Below are 21,132 nucleotides of genomic sequence, written 5' to 3' on the forward strand. Positions count from 1 at the left end.
TGTATACGCATCAAGATCCTTTACGAAAGGTGAAAGCAACAAGAGCACTACAGAACAAAAATTCATTGGGCAATAACACACTTCAGACCATATATTTATGGTAGACACTTCACTGTCAAAACAGACCACAGACCATATATTTATTATTTATTCAGATCATATATTTATTCAGACCATATATTTATGGTAGACACTTCACTGTCAAAACAGACCACAGAGCACTTAAATACTTATTTTCAAAGGTAAGTCCCAGTTCAAAACTAACACGAATGAGACTTGAATTGGAGGAATATAATTTTACGGTAGAGTATCTAAAGGGTAAAGATAACTATGTAGCCGATGCGCTTTCTAAAATTACCATCACAGACTTAAAAAATATACAAGCAAACAATACAATTTTGAAAGTCACTACCAGAAACCAAAGTAGACAAAAATCCTGCGCAGGAAAAGAACAAATAGAATTGCATAAGCAACATTTAGAAAAAGCTTCAAAGCCCAACGTATATGAAGTCATTAATAATGAAGAAGTAAGTAAAGTAGTGACCTTGCATGTAAATAATAAAATGTGTCCACAGGAAGAAAATTACAGCAAGATATGATGTTAGCGATTTGTATACTAATGGAACCATTGACTAAGGTCAATTCTTTCAAAGGCTTGAAAAGCAGGCCGGTATTCACAAAGTCAGCCAACTCAAAGTGGCACCGTGGGAAAATATCTTTGAACATGTTTCAATTTATAATTTTAAAATAATGGGCAATAATATATTTAAATCATTAAGAGTAGCGCTACTTAACCCGGTGACCGTAATAAAAAATAATAAAGAAAAAGAAGCTAAATTGTCTACATTCCATGATGATCCAATACAAGGTGGTCATACAGGCATTACAAAAACCTTGGCCAAGGTCCAGAGACACTATTACTGGAAAAATATGTCCAAAGACATAAAAGAGTACATAAAGAAATGTCCTAAATGCCAGAAGTCGAAAACGGCTAAACATACTAACCCCCCCAACAGAATATAAAAATTCAATTATTGAAGATCTATGTAAATATTTACATATTAAAAACATAACTTCAACTACACACCACCACCAGACAGTAGGTACCGTAGAGCGAAGCTACAGAACATTCAATGAGTTCATTCGTTCATACATCTCCGTTGACAAAACAGATTGGGATGTTGGAATACAACCCCATCTATGGCACATGACTATTGTCCATATGAGCTAGTTTTTGGTAAAATTTTAAATCTACCAAAACATTTGAATAGCATAGATAAAGTGAAACGCTTTTATAATATAGAAGACTATGCTAGGGAATCAAAATTTAAATTAGAACAGGCATTTAAGAGAGCTGGACTAATGCTAGAATCTCATAAGCTAGAACAGAAAATTAGTTACGACAAAACTAGTTTAGATTTCGATTTAAAAATAGATCAGGTTTAATTGAAAAATGAAGCAGGACATAAGTTAGCCTTTAAATATACAGGTCCTTATATGGTAAAACAAATAGGAGATAGAGATAACATAACTATAATAAATAAAAAAAATAAAAAACAAGTAGTACATCAAGATAGATTAAAACTCTTTATTTCATTATCAATTTTTATTTCATAAATATATTAAGTATGACCATACATAATATAAGAGCACATAGGATAACCATATATAAAAAAAGAATGCACAAAAAAAAAGGAAAACAAAAAAAAACAAAATTGGGTATCAACAAGAACCTCCTTCGAGCTCGGAGCGGCAACAAGGGCTGCTCCGAAAACATAAATACATTTGAATGAACAAAAATTAAATAAAGAATGAGAACAACTAAAACGATGAACCTATCTTTTTCATTGGCGGAGTGTGATAATTATTACACCCTAAAACATTACTGAATTAAAATTGCATTTAGGAAATTTCTATAGTCGGAAGTAACCTCGTTAAAATCCTTAATTGTTCAATACAATTAAACAATTCCAATTTCAAAATCAGTGTTAAATTACACAATGAGTGTTTACTAAGCAATAATATATAAGTGGAAACATAGTTCTATATTCAAACAAAATTTATGTTATAAATCAAGAGCATACCTAGAAAAATAATTGTAAACTATGTAAAACTATAGGAAGAAACACTCAAGAGCACATAAATTGTAAACGATCTACCCAATAATTTAGACTTTAGCTAAAGTATACCTTTCCAATAAAATGCTGAGATGAGGAAGCAACAACAATCCAGCTTTACACAAAAATCGGAAATTTTCTTGACTTTTCCGTCAAGGGGTTAGTTTTCACTTATGAGACTCCGAGCGGACATGTTTTTTTGCACAGAAAACTTTCAGGGATGATAAGACTGATTTTGGGTATTTATTTTAGCTTTTATTTATTTATTTTTCAAGATCCCTTTTTCTCTTTTACTTGAGTGGTGTTGAATAGTATTTTTGAAAGGCTAACTATTGTCCTCGTTCATTTATAGTATTTGAAGTGGGCGTTAATATCGGAGGTATACATTTAAGATTTTGAAAGTTCGAAAATTTAAGAAGTTAAGAAAAGTATTGAGTTTGAAAAATAATTGATACAAGTGTAACCAATAGGACACCATCAAATGGGTAAAGGATACACAAACTCATATAACAAATAAGAATGTCGTTTAGGATTTTGAAAGTTCGAAAACAATACATGTAGTTCTAAGAGGATACATTGACTATTAATTGGTAAGAAGAGATGAGAAGCATTGATGTTGAAAAATATTTGATGCAAGTGTAACCAATAAAACACCATCAGATCGATAAAGAAGACACAAAGTTATAGAACAAAGGATAAGTTTGGTTAGAAGAGGTCGCACATACTTTGCTGACAGGTGGGAAAAGAAAGATCAGCTTTTTATACACACCATCATACTCAGGTATCCAAGTTTTAAAGTTGCAAAAGAAGAAAACAAAAGCGTATACAACGTATGTTGTATAAGAATATTTTGGAGGGAAAGGCGAGATTATTCTTTCTGAAGGAATTTGACGAAATTCTGTTCAATTCACATTATGTACTTATTTATTTTATACAATCAAAACTCTTTCAATTTGATGGAAATAAAATGAAAACAAATATTCATGGATGCAGCCACCGATGGAATCAATACTTGTGTATGCCATCTAATTTCGAATTATAAAAATGAAGCACTCAATATTATGAAAATATATTATAATCAAAAAAAAAACTGAATGAAAAAATAAAAATAATATAACAAGCCATGTTTGCGATGCCAAAATAATTGCTTTAATGTAATATGCTACAAAAAATCTTCTAATTTTTTATTTCGAGTTTAAATTATCAGTATACTTGTGCGTTGTCGCGCGGGTATTTCAACCTCTTTATGTGACGTGCCAGAGATAGGCACTCAGTGATCTTCTCAATGAGCGTGCCCTTCGGACTCCCACATCTGAGAATCACTAACTTGTGAGATTTATATTATTGGGGTTCTTTTGATTTCTAAATTCATAAAAATAAATCATAAAAAACATTATTCCCAAACATGTTTGGACAAGTTTATCTGAGCTAACAACCTTTGGACACTTTGGTTGTACGATCTTTCTCTGGTGCACAGCAACAACTATGATAATGATATAATGAGGCAAAAGGGTACCTGTAAGATAACAACCTTCGGGTACTTTGGATGTCCAACTTTTTTTACGTGCATAATGAGGAAGAGGATACGTGATCAATATTGTGACATGGGTATGTTTGGGCCATGGGGGCAATCAAGTAAATTTTTTATAGAAATGATCGTGACATTTTTTCAAAACCCCTTAAAATCAGATCATACTTGGATTATGGAAATTGTCCCAAAATCCGCTTAATTAACATTGGCAATAAAGAACTAAAAATTAAGATAAAACAAGGAAGAAGGTTATAGTCGAGTTCCTCGACTATCGGATACTCGTTACTCAGCTTAAAAAAGCAAAAGAGAAATGAAAATATATAAGCAGCAAAGCAATATTTTAGGGTGCCACCTACCGGCTAATTAAGTAGATGCTATGTGGGCGGCAGAGAGATTTAAGCGTTTAAGCTTGTGGGCGTTATAGTGTGGGTTGCACATTTTTTTAAGATTAGTCGATAGGTATTTATGAGACAAACACATTTCAGTTAAAATATTTTTTCTTTGATAAAAACTGTAGGCTCTACAGATTTTTGCGGATTGTGGCCGTTAGAGTGGGCGTTGCAACCCGCTTACGCTTCGCAGGGAACCCAGGAATCTGAATGTCAAGTCTGACTGTTCTAGCCTAATAGTTTCCGAGATCTCAGCCTTCATACGGACAATCGGACAGACGAATATGACTAGATCGACTCGGCTAATGATCCTGATCAAGAATATATATACTTTATGGGGTCGGAAAAGCTTCCGTTTACCTGTTACATGCTTTTCGACGAATCTAGTATACCCTTTTACTCTACGAGTAATGGTTATACAAATAGCATTTTCTAGTGGAATGCGTTGTGATCTGACTCCTGGTCTGAACTCTCTAATTTTTCTTAGTAGACCTAAACTATACAAAAAATAGGTTTCGGTTACATGACCCTTCAGAAATAAAATCCAAACTACTAATTTTTATTCTGGAATGATAGTATTGAGTTAGTCGAACGATTGTATAACACGAGTAAGTGGGTAACACTTGTCACAATAATGCAATTTTTTCCATATTAGATAAGTTAAATAAAGATAGGATTATATTTTAATGGGTATAAATAGCAAGCGCAAATATGTTTTACATTTATAAACATCATGTCTGTCGACAATTTTCTGTTGACAAGGAAATACCAGAATATTTGAAAAAACGTATTAAGTCTTTTGATCTAAATGCTCAAAATAAACGTATCAAAAATGAAACTAAATCTTTGGATAACGAAAAGCCATATACTGATAAGAAAATCGGAAAGTTGGGAGAAGATTAAAGAAAAATTATAGCACAAAATATAAATCGTTGAATCACGAAATTTCAAGCTTAAAAAATAAAATTGAATGGTATGATAAGAGGGCAGACAGTGCTGACCAAATGTTTGCCAAAATTCTATAAAAGATTAAAAACGTTAAGGGTTACATATTCAAAAATGTAACAAAACCGATATCCTTACCGAAAAAACAACGATTGAGTTGGAATGCTACGCTTTTCAGCCTATAAGAATAATATAATGTATATAAATATGATTAATCAAGAAATTTTCAATGAATTGCATGGACCATCTTGAATAAACAATTCAACGAATGCGAGTGATTATAAGGGGTACGAGTATAAATGATCTGAGGCAAGCAGATTTGGTTAAAATTGCAGCATTTTCAATGTCTAATTATGGGTACCGATACTTTTTGACTTTTCGAAATTTGGTGAGGCCTTAAAGTCGAAAAGTGCTAGTAATGTTTCCCAGGCCATGGAAAACAAAAAAACCCGGAACTGAGGTCGGTACGACGCGCACCGCTTCTACTCGAGCGGCGAGCACATCAATTATTTGCCGTAGCTCTTGTTCCTTACGCTCGTTCTGGGCAGCCTGCTCTGCTAGTGCTTTGCCGACGGCAGTTTCGATGATGGCTTTAAGCTGTTCTGGGTCCATGGCTGTGACCTTGGGACGTTCTATGATTGCTAAATTTGCAAGCGAAGCTAAAATATCTCCTTCACCCCCAGATTCCGAATCGCTAGAATAATGTTTCCCCGCTTCTATAGCAATTGAATGCGTCATTCATGAGTAGTCAGACGGTCAGACTGACACATACGAGCAACAGTTTGCATGGACAGCTGAAATTATTTGAGTTGGATAGTCTTTTTTTCCGATTTCTGACAGTCTTTCCAAAAGAAAACAAAACGTATTTTCCTCTGAAGTGGCGTAAAAAATCACAATGAGAAATTGGTTCAATAATTATTACTAATGCAAAATATTAATGAAGTAATTCAATTAATTCGACTAACTGTAATTTGTTTTTTATTTTTGACCACTGCAGATATAAAATCAATGTAACTTTAAGATTCCACTCACATTATTTTTGCAATTTTTCCTACCTTAAAAATTTTCTGGTCCTTTCCGAAGTTTAGGATTTAGGATTTTACGATTTTTTAGGTAATATTATTTTTTTCTTTCTGTAGGATTTTTACGTTTCACAAAACCCGCTTTCTTTTCTTTTTGGAAGTGGAGTTGTTGAGCTCCAATTATTATATGTCAATATATTTAGATATTTAATAATTGTTATGTGGAGCGGAGCTGCCACAGAGAAATAAAGTTGAGTTGAGTTTAATTGTATTTATTACGAGCAGGAACCGCATGCTCGCTTCATAAAATCAGAACTGAATACAGGAGTAAAAACTTAAAGCTTACAAAAGGTTTTCTCACAGCGGCTTCGCAAATATGCTGAGTTGGCCGTCTGTGCGGATGCAAACAGTCCAATGCTGGGTCAGAAAAGAATCCGATGCATGGTCGCGGACTTATTGACTTATTAACTTAGTTAACTTATATATAAATATGATTAGGCAAGAAATTTTCAATGAGTTGCACGGACCATCTTAAAATAAACTATCAACGAAGGCGAGTGATTATAAGGAGTATAAAAGATATGAGGCAAGCAGATTTGGTTGAAATATCAGTATTTTCAATTTCTAATTATGGGTACCGATACTTGCAAACTTATGATGCTACTTAATTCTTTAATTCGAAATTTAAAGTATAAATAAAAAGTTATAGAAGAGATCATTATTCAACCTTCAGTACTCTAAAGAACTGAAGTGCCGTGAATTTAGTTTCAACAGAAAATATAAGTGGATAGATATCTATGAGAAATCAATTAATAAAAATAATAAAATAAGAAACCATTTTTTGCTAGTAAATACCGCAATGTGGTCCCCCATTCGTTAAAAAAAAAAGATTCGCCTACATTTAGCTAGCTAAAAAAGTTGTAAGGCGAAAAGAAAATAAAGTTTTAGTTAAGTATTTTCAAAAAAAAACCTGCATATATATATTTAGCTTATCTTTTCTTTTAATTATTTTTTTTTTTTAAATGTTTACTTAAATAAAATTAAAAAAAATTAACATATTTTTTACAAACTCGAAAAAAAAATTTAATTTTTATTTTCCAAAGTCTTTATTATAATAAAACATGTTTAATTCAACAAATTTATAAAATAGTTCTCCATTCAATATGTTCTTTTTGCAATTTAAGGTTATTTTATGATTCTTTATCGTTTACATAAATGTAATGTATGATCTCAAGCAAAATTAATTAGCTTCTAACCATTCGACCATTCGATTTATAAAAAAAAAATGTTAATTAGTCTTTAATGTTTTATTGGTTTCGTACCATGGTCTTAATTACTTAACTCTAAAAATTGTGTTTCGTTAACATTACGTTTTTTTTTTGCTATCTTTGCCACAAAGATCTTTTTTATTAACTTTAATTTTAAACATTCTTTAATTGGCATAAAGTGGGGTGCCAGTTAATATAACTTGATTATAGTCTTTAATTTCAAAAGATTTCGTGAACTCACTCCCTTTTCTTTATTGTGTAAAGATTCAACTTGATCTATTCTTTAAGAATAACCTTTTGATTATAGACCTACAAATTCTGAATTGAGCTTACTGTTGAGCTCATCTGTAAAAAAACCGAAAATCATTTTATTAACTCTTTTGATGTTATACAGATTATTTCTTTCTTCTGAATAGTTTGATGTATCTAATTTTGCTTCGAGATCATATAACCAAAAAATAACCATATTTGCCATCAATTGGAATATTATAAATATATATATTATAAATAAAATAGACTTCCAATTAAAGTCTTTATATGGTAAAGGTTGTGACATTGCCCAACCAATAAATCGATCCATATCTATATCCGTCAGAAATTCAAGTTGAATATTTGTGTTTTTCAACATTGCCTCCCAAGAAAGATCTGGTGCCGTAAAATATTGAGCTGGGTCAATAAATTTGCATACAAATTTTTCGGAAATTGTCAAAAACGTCTGTTTAAAGGAATACATCAGTTTTCAAATATAATTCTTAAAAATATGTTAGAGTTGAACATGAGAAATGTGACCAAACTTTAAGAGCATGATCGTAATCTACCTGAGAGCATTTCCTTTCCGTGTAATTACTATAAAATGCTTACATAGGAAATAATCTTCAAGTCTATATCTAAATATTCATAGGGAAATATACCCTTCTTACGCATTAGTCGAAATTCTTTATCATTAGTGAAAAATGACTTCACAGTATTCATATGATCGTCAATTAAATTAGATGCTAGTATCCAAACTTGAGGGCATGAACCTGTATGTATCAAGAAAACGAATTTCAAAACTATTTCCACCAAAACTTGTTATTTTTTTCGAAACAAAAATGTAGTTTTCCTTATTAATTGGTATTACGGAAATTTGTCCGGGAATCTTTGCTAGTTATTGAATAAATAAATGACAGTCGTATTTCGAAAAATTATTAAAAAAAAACTAGTATTAATTTGATTACTTCATAATCCAAGTTACATTTAGAGTGACATGCACTCCTAAAGCATACCCTATCAGCCCTAAAACTTTCTGGTAAATAAAACAATTCGATTTTCGTCATCTAAAGTCATTCTAACAGGAACTTATGTATGTATTACCAAATTATGTAAGATTATATAAATTCATTAGTTTTTATAAATTTGGTTCCTGAATTTATTCCGGTTTCTAAAACTAATTTATTCAGTCTAGAATCAAAAGTACACTTTATATAATAGGCGTATGATATTGGACAATGCTCATTAATATTTAATATTTCAGGGCTCACTTCAAGATTCTTTGGTTCCATAATGCATTCCAAATCCGCCTAGACAAAGAATGGAACTTGAAGCTGATGTTGAACTTGGGTAAATTCAAGAGTATTATTCTGGGGCTGCGGCATCTTTGCCACCTTCCTACTGTGTTTTAATGCAATTTCATCAGTTCCGGAGAAATTTAAACATAAATTTAAAAAAAATGGCAACCTCTTTTGATTTTCTTTTTGTGTAGTTATTAGTTTTTGAAACGAAATATGAATAAATTATTTATTTGTACGAAAGAGATAAAAAATGAATAAAGGAATTTACCTTGAAATATTTTTTATGTATTTTTAATATGGTTCATTTCCGCCGCCTTCCACAAACAACATATTGATGTAAAGAGGTTTTTCCACTACCGATTGGAAAAGTGATCCAATTATTTTCTTCGCGTTTTCATTATATCCGAAAACGTTTAAGCTCATTTGAGTATTCTTTTTTAGAAAATTATTTATACGTTTTATTTCGAGGGGGAATGTCAACCCTGTGAAATCTAATCTTATTTCATCAGTTAAACGAATTATTTCCAGCGATATGTCAATGTTATACGCCGAACATCTTTGTGGATTTCTTACAATTTTTAAAGCAGAAATCAAGATCCATTTAAAGCAATACTATTCATTTACGTTACATACGTAGCGAATTAATTTTATAAGAGACCATCCTCTATCTTTCTAAGAAATTCTTTATATTTTGATATTATTTCCAATGTAAGTTCATGAAAGATCCATTCTACATTAGAATCTTTATTTATAATCGACATTTTAGTTTTAAAGCTTTTCATTTCAATCTGTTCAGACTCGTCTTAAAAAAGAATATTTTCTGCAAACAGTTCAAAATTTAACTTTCTAATAAAATACTGAAATGTGGTAGCAACGACATTCCAACTTCACTGAAGAAATTTTCAGGTAAGATCAAGTCCGATTGATCGTTTATATACATGTAATGTAATATTCTTTCCCTGAATCTTTCAGAAATTTTCTTGACTCTTTGATACAATTTTTGAAAGACTTACTATTGCCCTCGATCATTTATAGTGTTTGAAGTGGGCGTGTACGATAATATTTAAAATGAGAAGTGCATATTAAAGATTTTGTATATTTGAAAACAATATAGATAGTTCTAGCAGGGCACATAGACTATTCATTGGTTGGAAAAGATAAGGAGTATTGATTTTGAAAAATACTTTATACAAGTGGAGCCAATAGGACACTCTAAAATCGATAAAGGAGACAGAGAAATATAAAACAATGAAGAATGTTCGTTTACGATTTTCTAAATTCAAAAACAATACAGGTTAACTATTCATTGGTAAGAATAGATGAGAAGTATTGACTTTGAAAACTATTTGATACAAGTGTAACTAATAAGACACCAAGGAGATAAATTAGACAAAAAATATGAACACAAAAAAAGGTTGGTTAGAAAAGGTCGCACATACTTTGCTACACACCGTCACACTCAGGTAGCCAATAGGGTCAGTTTGGAACAATCATTGGGAAAAATGAAAGATTTTAATATGTTGAAGTATGCACATCGTGAGGTAAAAGAAGAAGTCGAAAACCTATGTAAAATTTCCTGTATAAGTTGTGTAAGAATATTTTAAGGGGCAAGACGAGATTGTTGAGTTAAAGAGACATCATGCATTTACTTAAAATAAATAACTTTTTGTTCAATGTACACTATGTCCGTTTTCAGTTTATACATTTCGGATTACAAAAATGTCAGGGATCTTCTCAATAAGCGTGCCCCTCGGACTTGTGCGTGTGTCCCTTTTATTGTGGTCAGGTAATAGACTAGGGCCCATGATCGGGTCTCTGGCTGATATCTTTATGACCATTTTGTGGAAAGGAGAATTTGACAATTAACCAGTAAAACGTTCTAGGGCTGAAACTAGAAAATGGGTTCATAAATATTTTCAACATCTGATAATAATTAAGTTGTGTGATTTATTTTATTCGGGTTCTTTTGATTTCCGAACTCGTCTTGCAATCACAGAAAACATTATTCCGAAACATGATCGTTCATGTTCCTTTGGGATAACAACCTTTGGATACTTTGGGTGTGTGACCATTATCAAGTGCATAGCAACACCTGGGATAATGAGGCAAAAGGGTACGTGATAACATCTTTCGGATACTCTGGAATACGGGGGCTATTAATATGCTTTATGTTCCAGAATACATGTTTTCTAACGATTATAGACTAAACGAGCCGCTGTTCTGACTATCGGCACGTTCCCAAAACAAAGACGAGGTTACATTGCAAATGAAGTAGAAGTTAGAGAGCGAGTTCAGTTTGAGATTTGTCAATAGCAAGTCCGGTGTTCTTTCATTCTAAAAAAATATTGTAACCAGTTTAAGAATAAATTAAATAAATTTATTTTTTTTTATTAAACTTATGGTTCAAGCATTTAATTATAAAAATTGTTATTATACTGCTACTATGCTAGAAAAACTACAGTAAACAATAGTTTTGTTACAAAATACATTAAAACATTATTTTAACATAGTATTAGTAAATGTTATACAACAAATCACTTTATATTTTAAAGTTAATTTCAATATATATTTAAGACTTCGAAATTTTTACAAATTTTTATATCCGTTACTCGTAGACTAAAAGGGTATACTAGATTCAGCGGAAAGTATGTAACAGGTAAAAGAAAGCGTTTCCAACCCCATAAAGTATATATATTAATTAATCTTGTTGAAGGGCGCGGAATTTTGAGGTGGTCTTCGACGGCCGCACTGTCAAGGGTGGTCTTCTTCAATGAGCCCACACGTATGTGCGGGAGAAACAATATGTGATACGTGTGTGTGGCCAAGGGTGGTCCTCTTTAGCCGCTCTGGTGAAACGCTGGTCCTCTCGGAGATGCCCGATTGTAGGCGCGGGGGAAGCGGTCGCTTCTGGGAGCGCCCGTTATAGTTAAGTGGCGGCCAGCAGCTTGTGGTTGTCGCACCTGCTGAAGCCCGCTCGGTAGTGCGGGGGAGGAGGGGGCCTTAACTTGGTTCTCGTATGTGGAGATCGGGGATCCCTTGCTGTTCTAGAGACTCAGTCAGTCAGTCCGGCGGTTGCCGGAGTTTTGCAACGCTATAGAACTTGTGTTCTTTATTCGTAAAGAGCTTGAAGCGAACTAAACTTTAAGTTGACAAAAATGAAATTCGTAGCATCCACGCAAATATGCTGTGTTTTCCGGCTATGCACGAGCATCCGGCAGCCGCTGGGCTTTGGACATTCGGTCATCGCCTCCGTCCGGTTAGCTACTTAGTTAACTTATTCTTGATCACTAGCCGAATCGATCTAGCCATGTTCGTCTGTCCGCCTGTCTGTCTCGGAAATAATAAGATTCCTGGGCTTCCAGCGCAGCTCAAAATTGTTTCAGCGGGGTGCCACTCTAATACCAACTTAAAGCCCATAATTTGCGAAAATCTGAAGCGCCTACAGTTTTTATGATGGAAACAAAATTTTAACTGATATGTTTTTGTCTCATCAATACCTATCGACTGATCCAAAAATGTGCCATGCCCACTCTAACGTCCAAACCCGGTTATAATGTCTAAACCTATCTGACGCTATCTAACCACATAACATCTACTGGAAAAGCCGGTAGGTGGCGCCTTAAAATATCACTTTGGTGCTTATATATCTCCATTTCCCTTTTGCTCCCTTAAACTGAGTAACGGGTATCTAATAATTGACGGTCCCACTGAGTCTTATTATAGCGGCATGAGCTGACCGGCGAATGAAAACTAAATCGAATAAATCAGTTGCGATATGACAAGTTAGCGTGTAAATAAAGGCAGGTAAAAAAAAGCAAGTCGGGTTAAGATTTCCCTCGACTACATCGGCACGGGCATCCACCCCACTGGCAAAACAGTTTTGTCATGAGAGGAAATTGGGCCAAGACCGTTTTAGATCTCTATATCTTTATCGAACGTAAGCTTAGCCTGTCAAAAAGTAAGCTGTGTTCAAATAGACAATAAATTACCCGGGAGATCCAACAGTAACAGATGTGAGCTTCTAGCAAAACTGAAGCTGTATGAAGCAGCAAGAGATTGCAAGTGGTTCTTAAAAAGAAATTCAGTAACATCATCAACAGGAAAGAATTTCCCTTTGATCGGGTATGGAAAACCCACGCCAGTCAAATCGAGGAAACGTTCAATAGATACAAGTACAGTTACCAAGCACACTGAAAGCATTGATGGTCGTCATGCAATAACGCTTGATGGTATATTCGGGTTCAAGACCAGAAAATGGTGTTAGAGGTGCTTTCAGTTAAACAGTTAAAGTAATCGATCTCCTTAACCTACGAGTATGCCCGCCCCGCTTTAGAATTTCTAAAGAAAAATTATGAATTCTTTTATAGAGATTGCTAAGAGCTGCAGCTACGTACGCTGACGAAACTTTAATCCTAAGTCGCTCGAGGTACTTATGCCGAGTAACAACAGAGCTAGCCAGTTTAGAGGTGGCTATCTGACTGGAGTCTGGGAATCAATGAACAAAAATGTTAACAAATAACGTTTACTCTCAACAGGCATATATGCCCCCCTTTATCATTGTAAAGTGTTTCGGCGTCGACCTCGAATGCAATAAACTAAAAATAAACTAAAAAACTAACAACGCAACGACCTTCAAACCCACCAATAACTTTTGAGGCCCCTTAATAGTTAATAACAAAGCATAATAACAACGAACAAAGCATAAAGAAAAGGTCTTAAATAGTTGTCCTCATAAAAGACATAAACTCCATAACGCTTTGCTGTAGATTAAAGAGCGAAGCCAGTAAGCTTTGTGGAAGCTCCGTAGGCTGCTACTGTTTTGTCTTGCCTAGCTCTAGATGATTTCCCTGATCCAGTTGCACTCTTCATTTGACACAACTCTCCGAATGCTTACCGGCAGTCTGGCAGTCGGCTAATGTCCGGATACTTCTCAAAAGCCTTTTGGTGGTTCTGCGTCCACGTCCTTTAAACGCCTTTGCAGAGAATGTCGTTGAGTGGTTTAACGGTGTATGCAGAGTATGCAGAAGCTACGCCTGATTCGGGGTCTCTACCAATCCCTTGGCATGTTACGCGGCGCCCCAAGTACAGCAGCTCATTATGGTTGAATTGTCACATTTCTGGGTTTATTATCAGACTCGTCTCTTTCAGAGGCCAAATGGCTTTTCGACGATTTTCCTTGTATTCTCATTGATACATCTTGATACGCGGACACATATGGTGACATCGTTGGTCCAATAATTTGTTCCAAGCACGTTGAAATGTTATGGATGTGGAATGTGGTCAAAATCCTACACAGTCCATATCCTGGCACCAGGAACACATTTAACTTTCTGCTTCGTTCCACAAGAGAAAATAGCCAGTACCCATCCCTTAAGTCCGGGCTGCTGATAAACCGTGCTTCTCGTGCTTGCCATCATTACCTAAAGCATATACATAAGCTACATCAATACACATCGATATCCAAGCGGTTTAATGTCATTCCACCTTAATTCTTACTCGTAGAGTTTAGGTGTATACTAGTTTCGTCGGAAAGTATGTAACCGGTAGCAAAAAGCGTTTCCGACCCCATTAAACATATATATTCTTAATCAGGATCACTAGCAGAGTGGATCTAGCCATTTCCGTCTGTCTGCCTGTCTGTTTGCCCGTATGAACACTGATATCTCGGAAACTATAAGAACTAGAACAGTCAGACTTGCCATACAGATCCCTGGCCTTCCACGCCCACTCTAACGCCCACAAACACGAAAATCTGTAGCGCCTATATTTATTTTTTATGATAGAAACAAAATTTTCACTGAAATGTGTTTCTCTCATCAATACCAATCGACGGACCGAAAAAAAAGTGCCATGTCCACTCTAACGCTCTCAAACTGTTATAAAGCTAAAATCTGTCTGCCGCCCTCATAACATGTTCTGGAAAAGCCAGTAGGTGGCGCCGACAACAAAAACCGACGTTTACATGTGTTTTAGAATATGGGAACCGATTTCCATTAAATCAATTTTATGACGGACATTCCATTTCTCGGATATTAATGAACAAATAATATGATTTCCGTTTTTAATTGTCCTTTGATACTTTCGAGCTTGATGAAAACTCTTTTTCCATCGTTCAAAAAAATGTTGTTTAACATCACAACATTTTTTCCATTAAATCAATTTTATGACGGACATTCCATTTCTCGGATATTAATGAACAAATAATATGATTTCCGTTTTTAATTGTCCTTTGATACTTTCGAGCTTGATGAAAACTCTTTTTCCATCGTTCAAAAAAATGTTGTTTAACATCACAACATTTTTTTGAACGATGGAAAATGAGTTTTCATTAAGCTCGAAAGAATTTGCCTATTAGTCACTATTATTCAATTTTTATTGTTTTTCGTCATTCCAATTTCTTTATAGTAAAACTGTTAGTATTATCAAAAAAATCTTGAATATTAATCGAACACCTTCCGAAAGTTAAACAATTCGTTGTACTTGTTCACTTAATGGGTTAAATTCAACTAAACGGATAAGGATACCCAGCTATTCTTAAGACTATTAAACTTTTCACTTTAATAGGACCAGTTTCATTTATTCGTTTAAATATGAAGGTTGTGATTGGATGGTTGTGATTCAGTAGTAACTAGATTGGGTACATTGGATACATCTTTTATACATTTAAAATACTTATTCTTACTTAAATCGACGTTCAGATTATCATTTAGGTATGATTCAGATTTAAAATGAACTTTATAGTTTAGTGTATTTAGTGTAAATGCAAGTATTGGGAATCTTGGTTTTTTGCAGTTAGTTTCACATTCCAGCTTTGTTGTCATACGTCAATTTGGGGTTACACTTTTAATACGAGTATAAGATCTTAATTTTAGCAAAACAAACCGAAGTTATTTGGACAATTTTCCAGGTTAAATTCGTAAGATTCAGTTTAAAAGAGATCTCAAATTTAAGTCTCGCTAACAGAATAACATCAGAAATACGCACAGCCTATTCCGCGATGTATTTTAGTCCTTCGATTCAATATGGCTAGATGGCCTCATGCACAAAGTCAAAACACACTTTCCAGATTACACTCATAAGCTACTTGAGGCGTATTTCTACATTAGAACCTTCGCAGTAAGGTGCAACCCAACAACATCTGAAGACTACATTATCGAAGCTACAGTTCCTTAAGGAGACGCGCTAGGGCCTTTTCTGTTTCTTCTATACACAACGGGAATTCCTACGAACGAGCTGCTAAAAACATAACGTATATGCTGACGACAATGCAATTGTAAATCGCTCGAGGTGCCCAGGCCGTGCGACAACACAGCTAGCCAGCTCGTAAAAGAGAGGTGGCTATCTGACTGGCGTATTAAAAAAATGAACAAAATTGTAAACACAAAACGTTTATTCTCAACAGGCAAACTCCCAAGTCAACAACGAAAGTATCTCGGCGTCCATCTTGATAGACGACTAGCCTGGAAAGGACACTCTCAACACAAGAAACTAAATCTAAAACTAAAAGTCAACAGCTTTCACTGGATCCTAAACGCTCTTTCGCCCCTGCGTCTGCATTACAAGATACTGCTCTACAATTCCACTCTTAAGCTCATCTGGAATTATGGCTCCCAGCTGTGGGGAACCGCGAGCAGCAGCAACATAGACATTATACAGCGCGCTCTATCGAACATCGTGAGCACCATCGCTGGGCCACGGTATGTTCGCAAACAAAACGTGCACAGGGTCCACAAGGCCGTAAAGTATGAAAAACTCCCTATGTACTCGCAAGAGGCTAGACTTAAGTTCCAGTCATATGACTGTTGGTTAGATACTTCTAACCTATTCCTTTGATTTTTTGATGGCGTTATGTTGCTCCTCATGACCCTCACTTATGATGACAATTTTGGCCTTTTTAGAATTTTAATAAAATTTTATGTAAAAAACAACTTAAAGTGCTTGAACGCATTGACAATAATGACTGTTCCATACGGCGAAAATACTTTGGACAAAAGCAACGTTTATCGGTGGTAAAAATGTTATCAGAGAGCCGGTCGAATGTGAAGGCTTGGCTGACAGTTTTTTTAAGAAACTGAAGAGGCCCATAAAAGGACGACGCTACTCCACGATGAAGGAGATAAAGACGGCAGCGAAGGAGGAGCTGAAGATCAGCAAAAAATTATTTCTTAAAATGCTTAAAAAAACGTAATCACAAGTGATGATCTGATGGGGATTACTTTGAAGGGTACAAAATAGTTTTTCATGAATAAATAAATATTTCTTGAAAAAACATGAAATTCGCGAAACGCGAAAAAACGATAACACCGGCAAGCGGAAGTTTCTATGCCATCACAGGTCATTCCCACTAAGCATTGTGTAGAAAAAATGAAAGTGATTTCAAAAATGTCAATAAAAAACCGTCTTTGTATCATTTTGACGTTTATTTTCCTTCTATGACAGCTATACGTACAGTACGATACTTATTAATTAGTGAGTAGTAGTTAAACGCGTAAATCTTAAATATTAATAAAACTGTATATAACAAAGTACAGGAAAATATAATAAAAAAAAACAAGGAAGAACGCTATAATCGAGTGCCTCGACTATCAGATACCCTCTACTTAGCTTGGGGAACCAGAAAAAACAGTTTTAAGCGTTTTATCCGTTTGGAGCCGTTAGAGTGGGCGTAGCAAACATTTTTTTAGGTCAATCGAAAGGTTTTAATTAGACAAATAAATGTAAGCAAACGAACAATTCTAGCATGATAACTTTGGCCACCACAGTTTTGGGCGGTTGGTGGGCGTTCAAGTGGACGCGGCACTTTTTTTGGTCAATCGATAGGTATTGATGAGACAAATACATTGTAGCAAACAAAATTTTTAGCATGACAATTGTGGCCACCACTGTTTTGGGCGGTTGGTGGCCGTTCAAGTGGGCGTATTGATGAGACAAATACATTCAGTTAATAATTTTTTTTTAATAAAAACTTTAGGCGCTACAGATTTTTACGGATTGTGGACGTTAAAGTTGACGTGGCACCCCAATGAAACAAACTTGCGCTTCTTAGGCCATGAATCTAGATACCAAGTTTGACCGTTTTGGCTCTTATAGTTTCCGAGATCTCAGCGTTCATACGGATGGACGGACGTACGGACATGGCTATATTGACTCGGCTAGTGATCCTGAGAATATATATACTTTATGGGGTCAAAAACGCTTTCTTTTATCTGTTACATACTTTCTGACGAATCTAACATACCCTTTTAGCCTACGAGTAACGGGTCTTAGAACCATATTAAAAACTATGGACGCTAGGCTAGTGTTGTGGTCGGTTGAACGTGGCATCCTGCTGAAATAAACTTGAGCTGAACAATTAGCTCTAGGATCATTCCCAGTCCCAAACTTTGTAGCTTTACAGATTCCGAGATCTTAGAGTTTAAGGACGGTTTAGAGATCCTGGTCAAGAACATATATATAATGGGGTCGGAAATGAATATGAAAACTTGTCATTTAATTTGGGGCATCCAAAAAACGCGAAATTATAATTTGTTTGTATACACTTCGATTATATTTTTTTTTTATAATATTTGTCCGGTACTGCTTGTTCCGACTTATTACACCTGCAAAAGACAAAAATATAGTTTCATCTCTATAGTTTTAAAACTGAAAGATTAGTTTGAGTAGAAACTGACAAACCCTTCATTTCGTTAATATAAATACATTATAGGGTAGAAAACGGTTCTTTTAACTAGATACTAACTTTCTGAATGTCCTTTTGTAATTTTTATAAATAGAATAGTAATACTCCTTGTTTGCTTCTTTGAATTTCTTTATAAGACCTGCATTACTATCTAAGATAATCGCTTGCACAGAAACAACTGTTAATTTTAAAAGAATTATGTTAGGAACTGAACAAATTATAGGGTAGGGTAGGTTTAGTAAATAAAAAATTCCATATCATGACATGCATTTTACCTCGAAAAATGACTGGTTTGAGTTGTTAGAGAACAGTGGATATAAAAATATATTCGTTAAAAAAACAATGGAAACATAGGCAAAAAATGTTTATCTGTTTAATGGATGGTTCTTCAGAAATGTGGACTCTTAACAAGTTTTAAAGTTAGTGGGCGCTTAAAGGTGCTATAAAGGACGTGGCACCCCTGTGTCCCAGATTTTCAAAAATCGTCTTGACGAATTCCAACATTCTAGCTTTTGTAGTTTCCGAGATATGAGCGCTCATACGGACGAACAGACAAACGGACATGGCTTGATCGACCAGGCTAGTGAACCTATATAAGTATGCATATATGCATTGTTATTGGATACATCGATGGAAAAAGTGTATTGCTTCAGAAGGGGCCTCGCTTTAGAGAATATAATTTACAGGATAGTAAACGCTTTCTTCTTACAGTTACATATTTTTTGACGAATCTAGTATTCTCTAAAATAAATATAAATAGACAAAAAAAATCAAGAAACTAGGCAGCTACGCTTAAAGCCTTTTTGGTACAACAGAGAATAGCCTTTAACCTAATATATATTTTAGCAACTAATGTACGTAACTAAAAATACAAAAAAATGTGATTAATTAATACCAATAATATTAAGAAGACATTGCGCTAGCATCATTATAAGTAGTCAACCTGGCGGAGTAGAAAATTTTTAAATTTAAGAATATTAACAGTTAATATTAATTTTATTGACACTTTTTTGATTACGTTGTCATTACTTTTTCTGGTATAATATATACCTTCAAGTATATCAAAACTTTAATGCATTATAAAGACTTTAATGCATGTTGTGCTGTTGTAATGTAAATTATAATAGAAAATAATTTTAACAACAAAATTTCGTGTTCTTCTAGGTTTCAAAATAAAACAACCCTTTGGATTAAGCTTATTACTTCTGCAACTGGAAAGTTTTCAACGCAAGATGGTTACGATATGGCCAAAAACTTTTACGATAAATATAACGGTCAGTTTGGCATTGCAAAGCACCTTGTGGAGACATCTCTTCGAAATATCAAAGAAGAAGTTCATTGGAGTGAACAAAATTTACCCGTAATAGAAGAGTGGATTGACAACTTTTTGGCTGACACCCAATAAAAATACATAAAAAGTAATACTTATTCAAGAATAAAATGAATAATTTGAATATTTATTTATATTGTAATCCTTGAGTTTTGTATGGATTAAGGCTTTTTAACAGTAAGTTTGTATCAAAAAACTTTATAATCTGGTTTAAACGCTGATAAGGTAGAATTTTAGTAGGCATAGCTTTAGGTAAAAAATTTGAGAGAGCGTTATAGTTTGTGCCAGAAAAAAGTGGAATAAAGATTTTTAGCAAAGCGACTGTTCAAAAATACACACGCAACGACGCCACCTGACTACGATTCCTTATTTTTCTCATAACTTTTTTCCTGATCCTTCCTGAAGGGCTTTCTATGCTGTTGTGCCACTTCAGCGCCATATGGTCGGCCCAGACGATTGTCAAGCAATAATTCTCGGCCGTTAACTAGTTCTTCTAAGCGCTGTTGGGGGTTCGGCTTGAGTAGGAGATTACCTTTACATCTTTGCCGTAGTCGCTCGTGTCCGTTTGCAAGATGAAGGTTTGTCGAAATCCGGGCACGTCAGTACGAAGTCTTCAACGAGTCTTGCCCTTACCCTTTCGAATGCCATCTGATGTTCCGGAGTCCATGACCTGGTAAGGGCTGTCATCCCGGGTCTCAGTTGATGCAAAATTTTTACGGTTAAAGCACTTTCGACCACTGTTTCGATTGGCACATTGATTCAATTTGTGGCCACCGGCAACACAGTTAAAACACTCTACCCTTGTATGATTTGACACTTTTTTTTCGATTATATATGCTTTTTTTATTGAATCTTCTCTTTCATGAGACTAATAATAAGTACATCAAATCTTAAGAATATAACTTAACCTACAGTCATGTAGACTAAATTTAGACTAATGAGCCCTAATAATTATTGCTGGGCTGGCAGATCGTTTCGATGCAGACCAGTTCTGTTCGAAACCCGTGTTAGGTTCCTTGCGAGATTGTTTGGTAGGCTGCTTTGCTATTTCATCTTTAACCGGTGGTATGCCCAGATCCCTATGGGGGTATTGTTCGCAGGATTTTTGTTTGTGTGCTCGCCTTCCCCCAAAGTTGAGTGCCGTAGGTCCAAATGTGCTTAAGGGTGGAGTTGTAGAGAAGAACCTTAAAGTCCAGAAGCAGGGGCAATCGAGAGTTTATAATCCAGTGTAGGCTGCTAGATTTAAGTCTGAGTTGTACTTTCTTGCATTCAATGTTGTTCCGCCAGGTAAGGTGTCTGTT

At 34.7% G+C, this 21,132-nt stretch overlaps 1 protein-coding gene across 24 annotated transcripts in view; it reads left to right on the top strand.

Annotated features, from left to right (window-relative positions):
* Positions 1-19,963, top strand: part of LOC108026765 (glutamyl aminopeptidase) — a 502,322-nt gene extending 482,359 nt beyond the window's left edge. For 20 of the 24 annotated variants that reach the window (XM_050890129.1, XM_050890136.1, XM_050890143.1 and 17 more), the window contains one exon: positions 19,666-19,960. In XM_050890129.1, the coding sequence (XP_050746086.1) occupies positions 19,666-19,906 (241 nt within the window). In that variant the 3' untranslated portion in view covers positions 19,907-19,960. Of the gene's footprint in view, positions 1-8,785; positions 9,098-19,665 lie in introns of those variants that run through there. The other 4 variants (XM_050890149.1, XM_050890151.1, XM_050890150.1 and 1 more) reach the window with 3 other exon arrangements.
* Positions 19,964-21,132: the final 1,169 nt, after the last annotated feature.

This window comes from Drosophila biarmipes, unplaced genomic scaffold, assembly GCF_025231255.1.
Source record: "Drosophila biarmipes strain raj3 unplaced genomic scaffold, RU_DBia_V1.1 ptg000017l, whole genome shotgun sequence".
NCBI lineage: Eukaryota > Metazoa > Arthropoda > Insecta > Diptera > Drosophilidae > Drosophila > Drosophila biarmipes.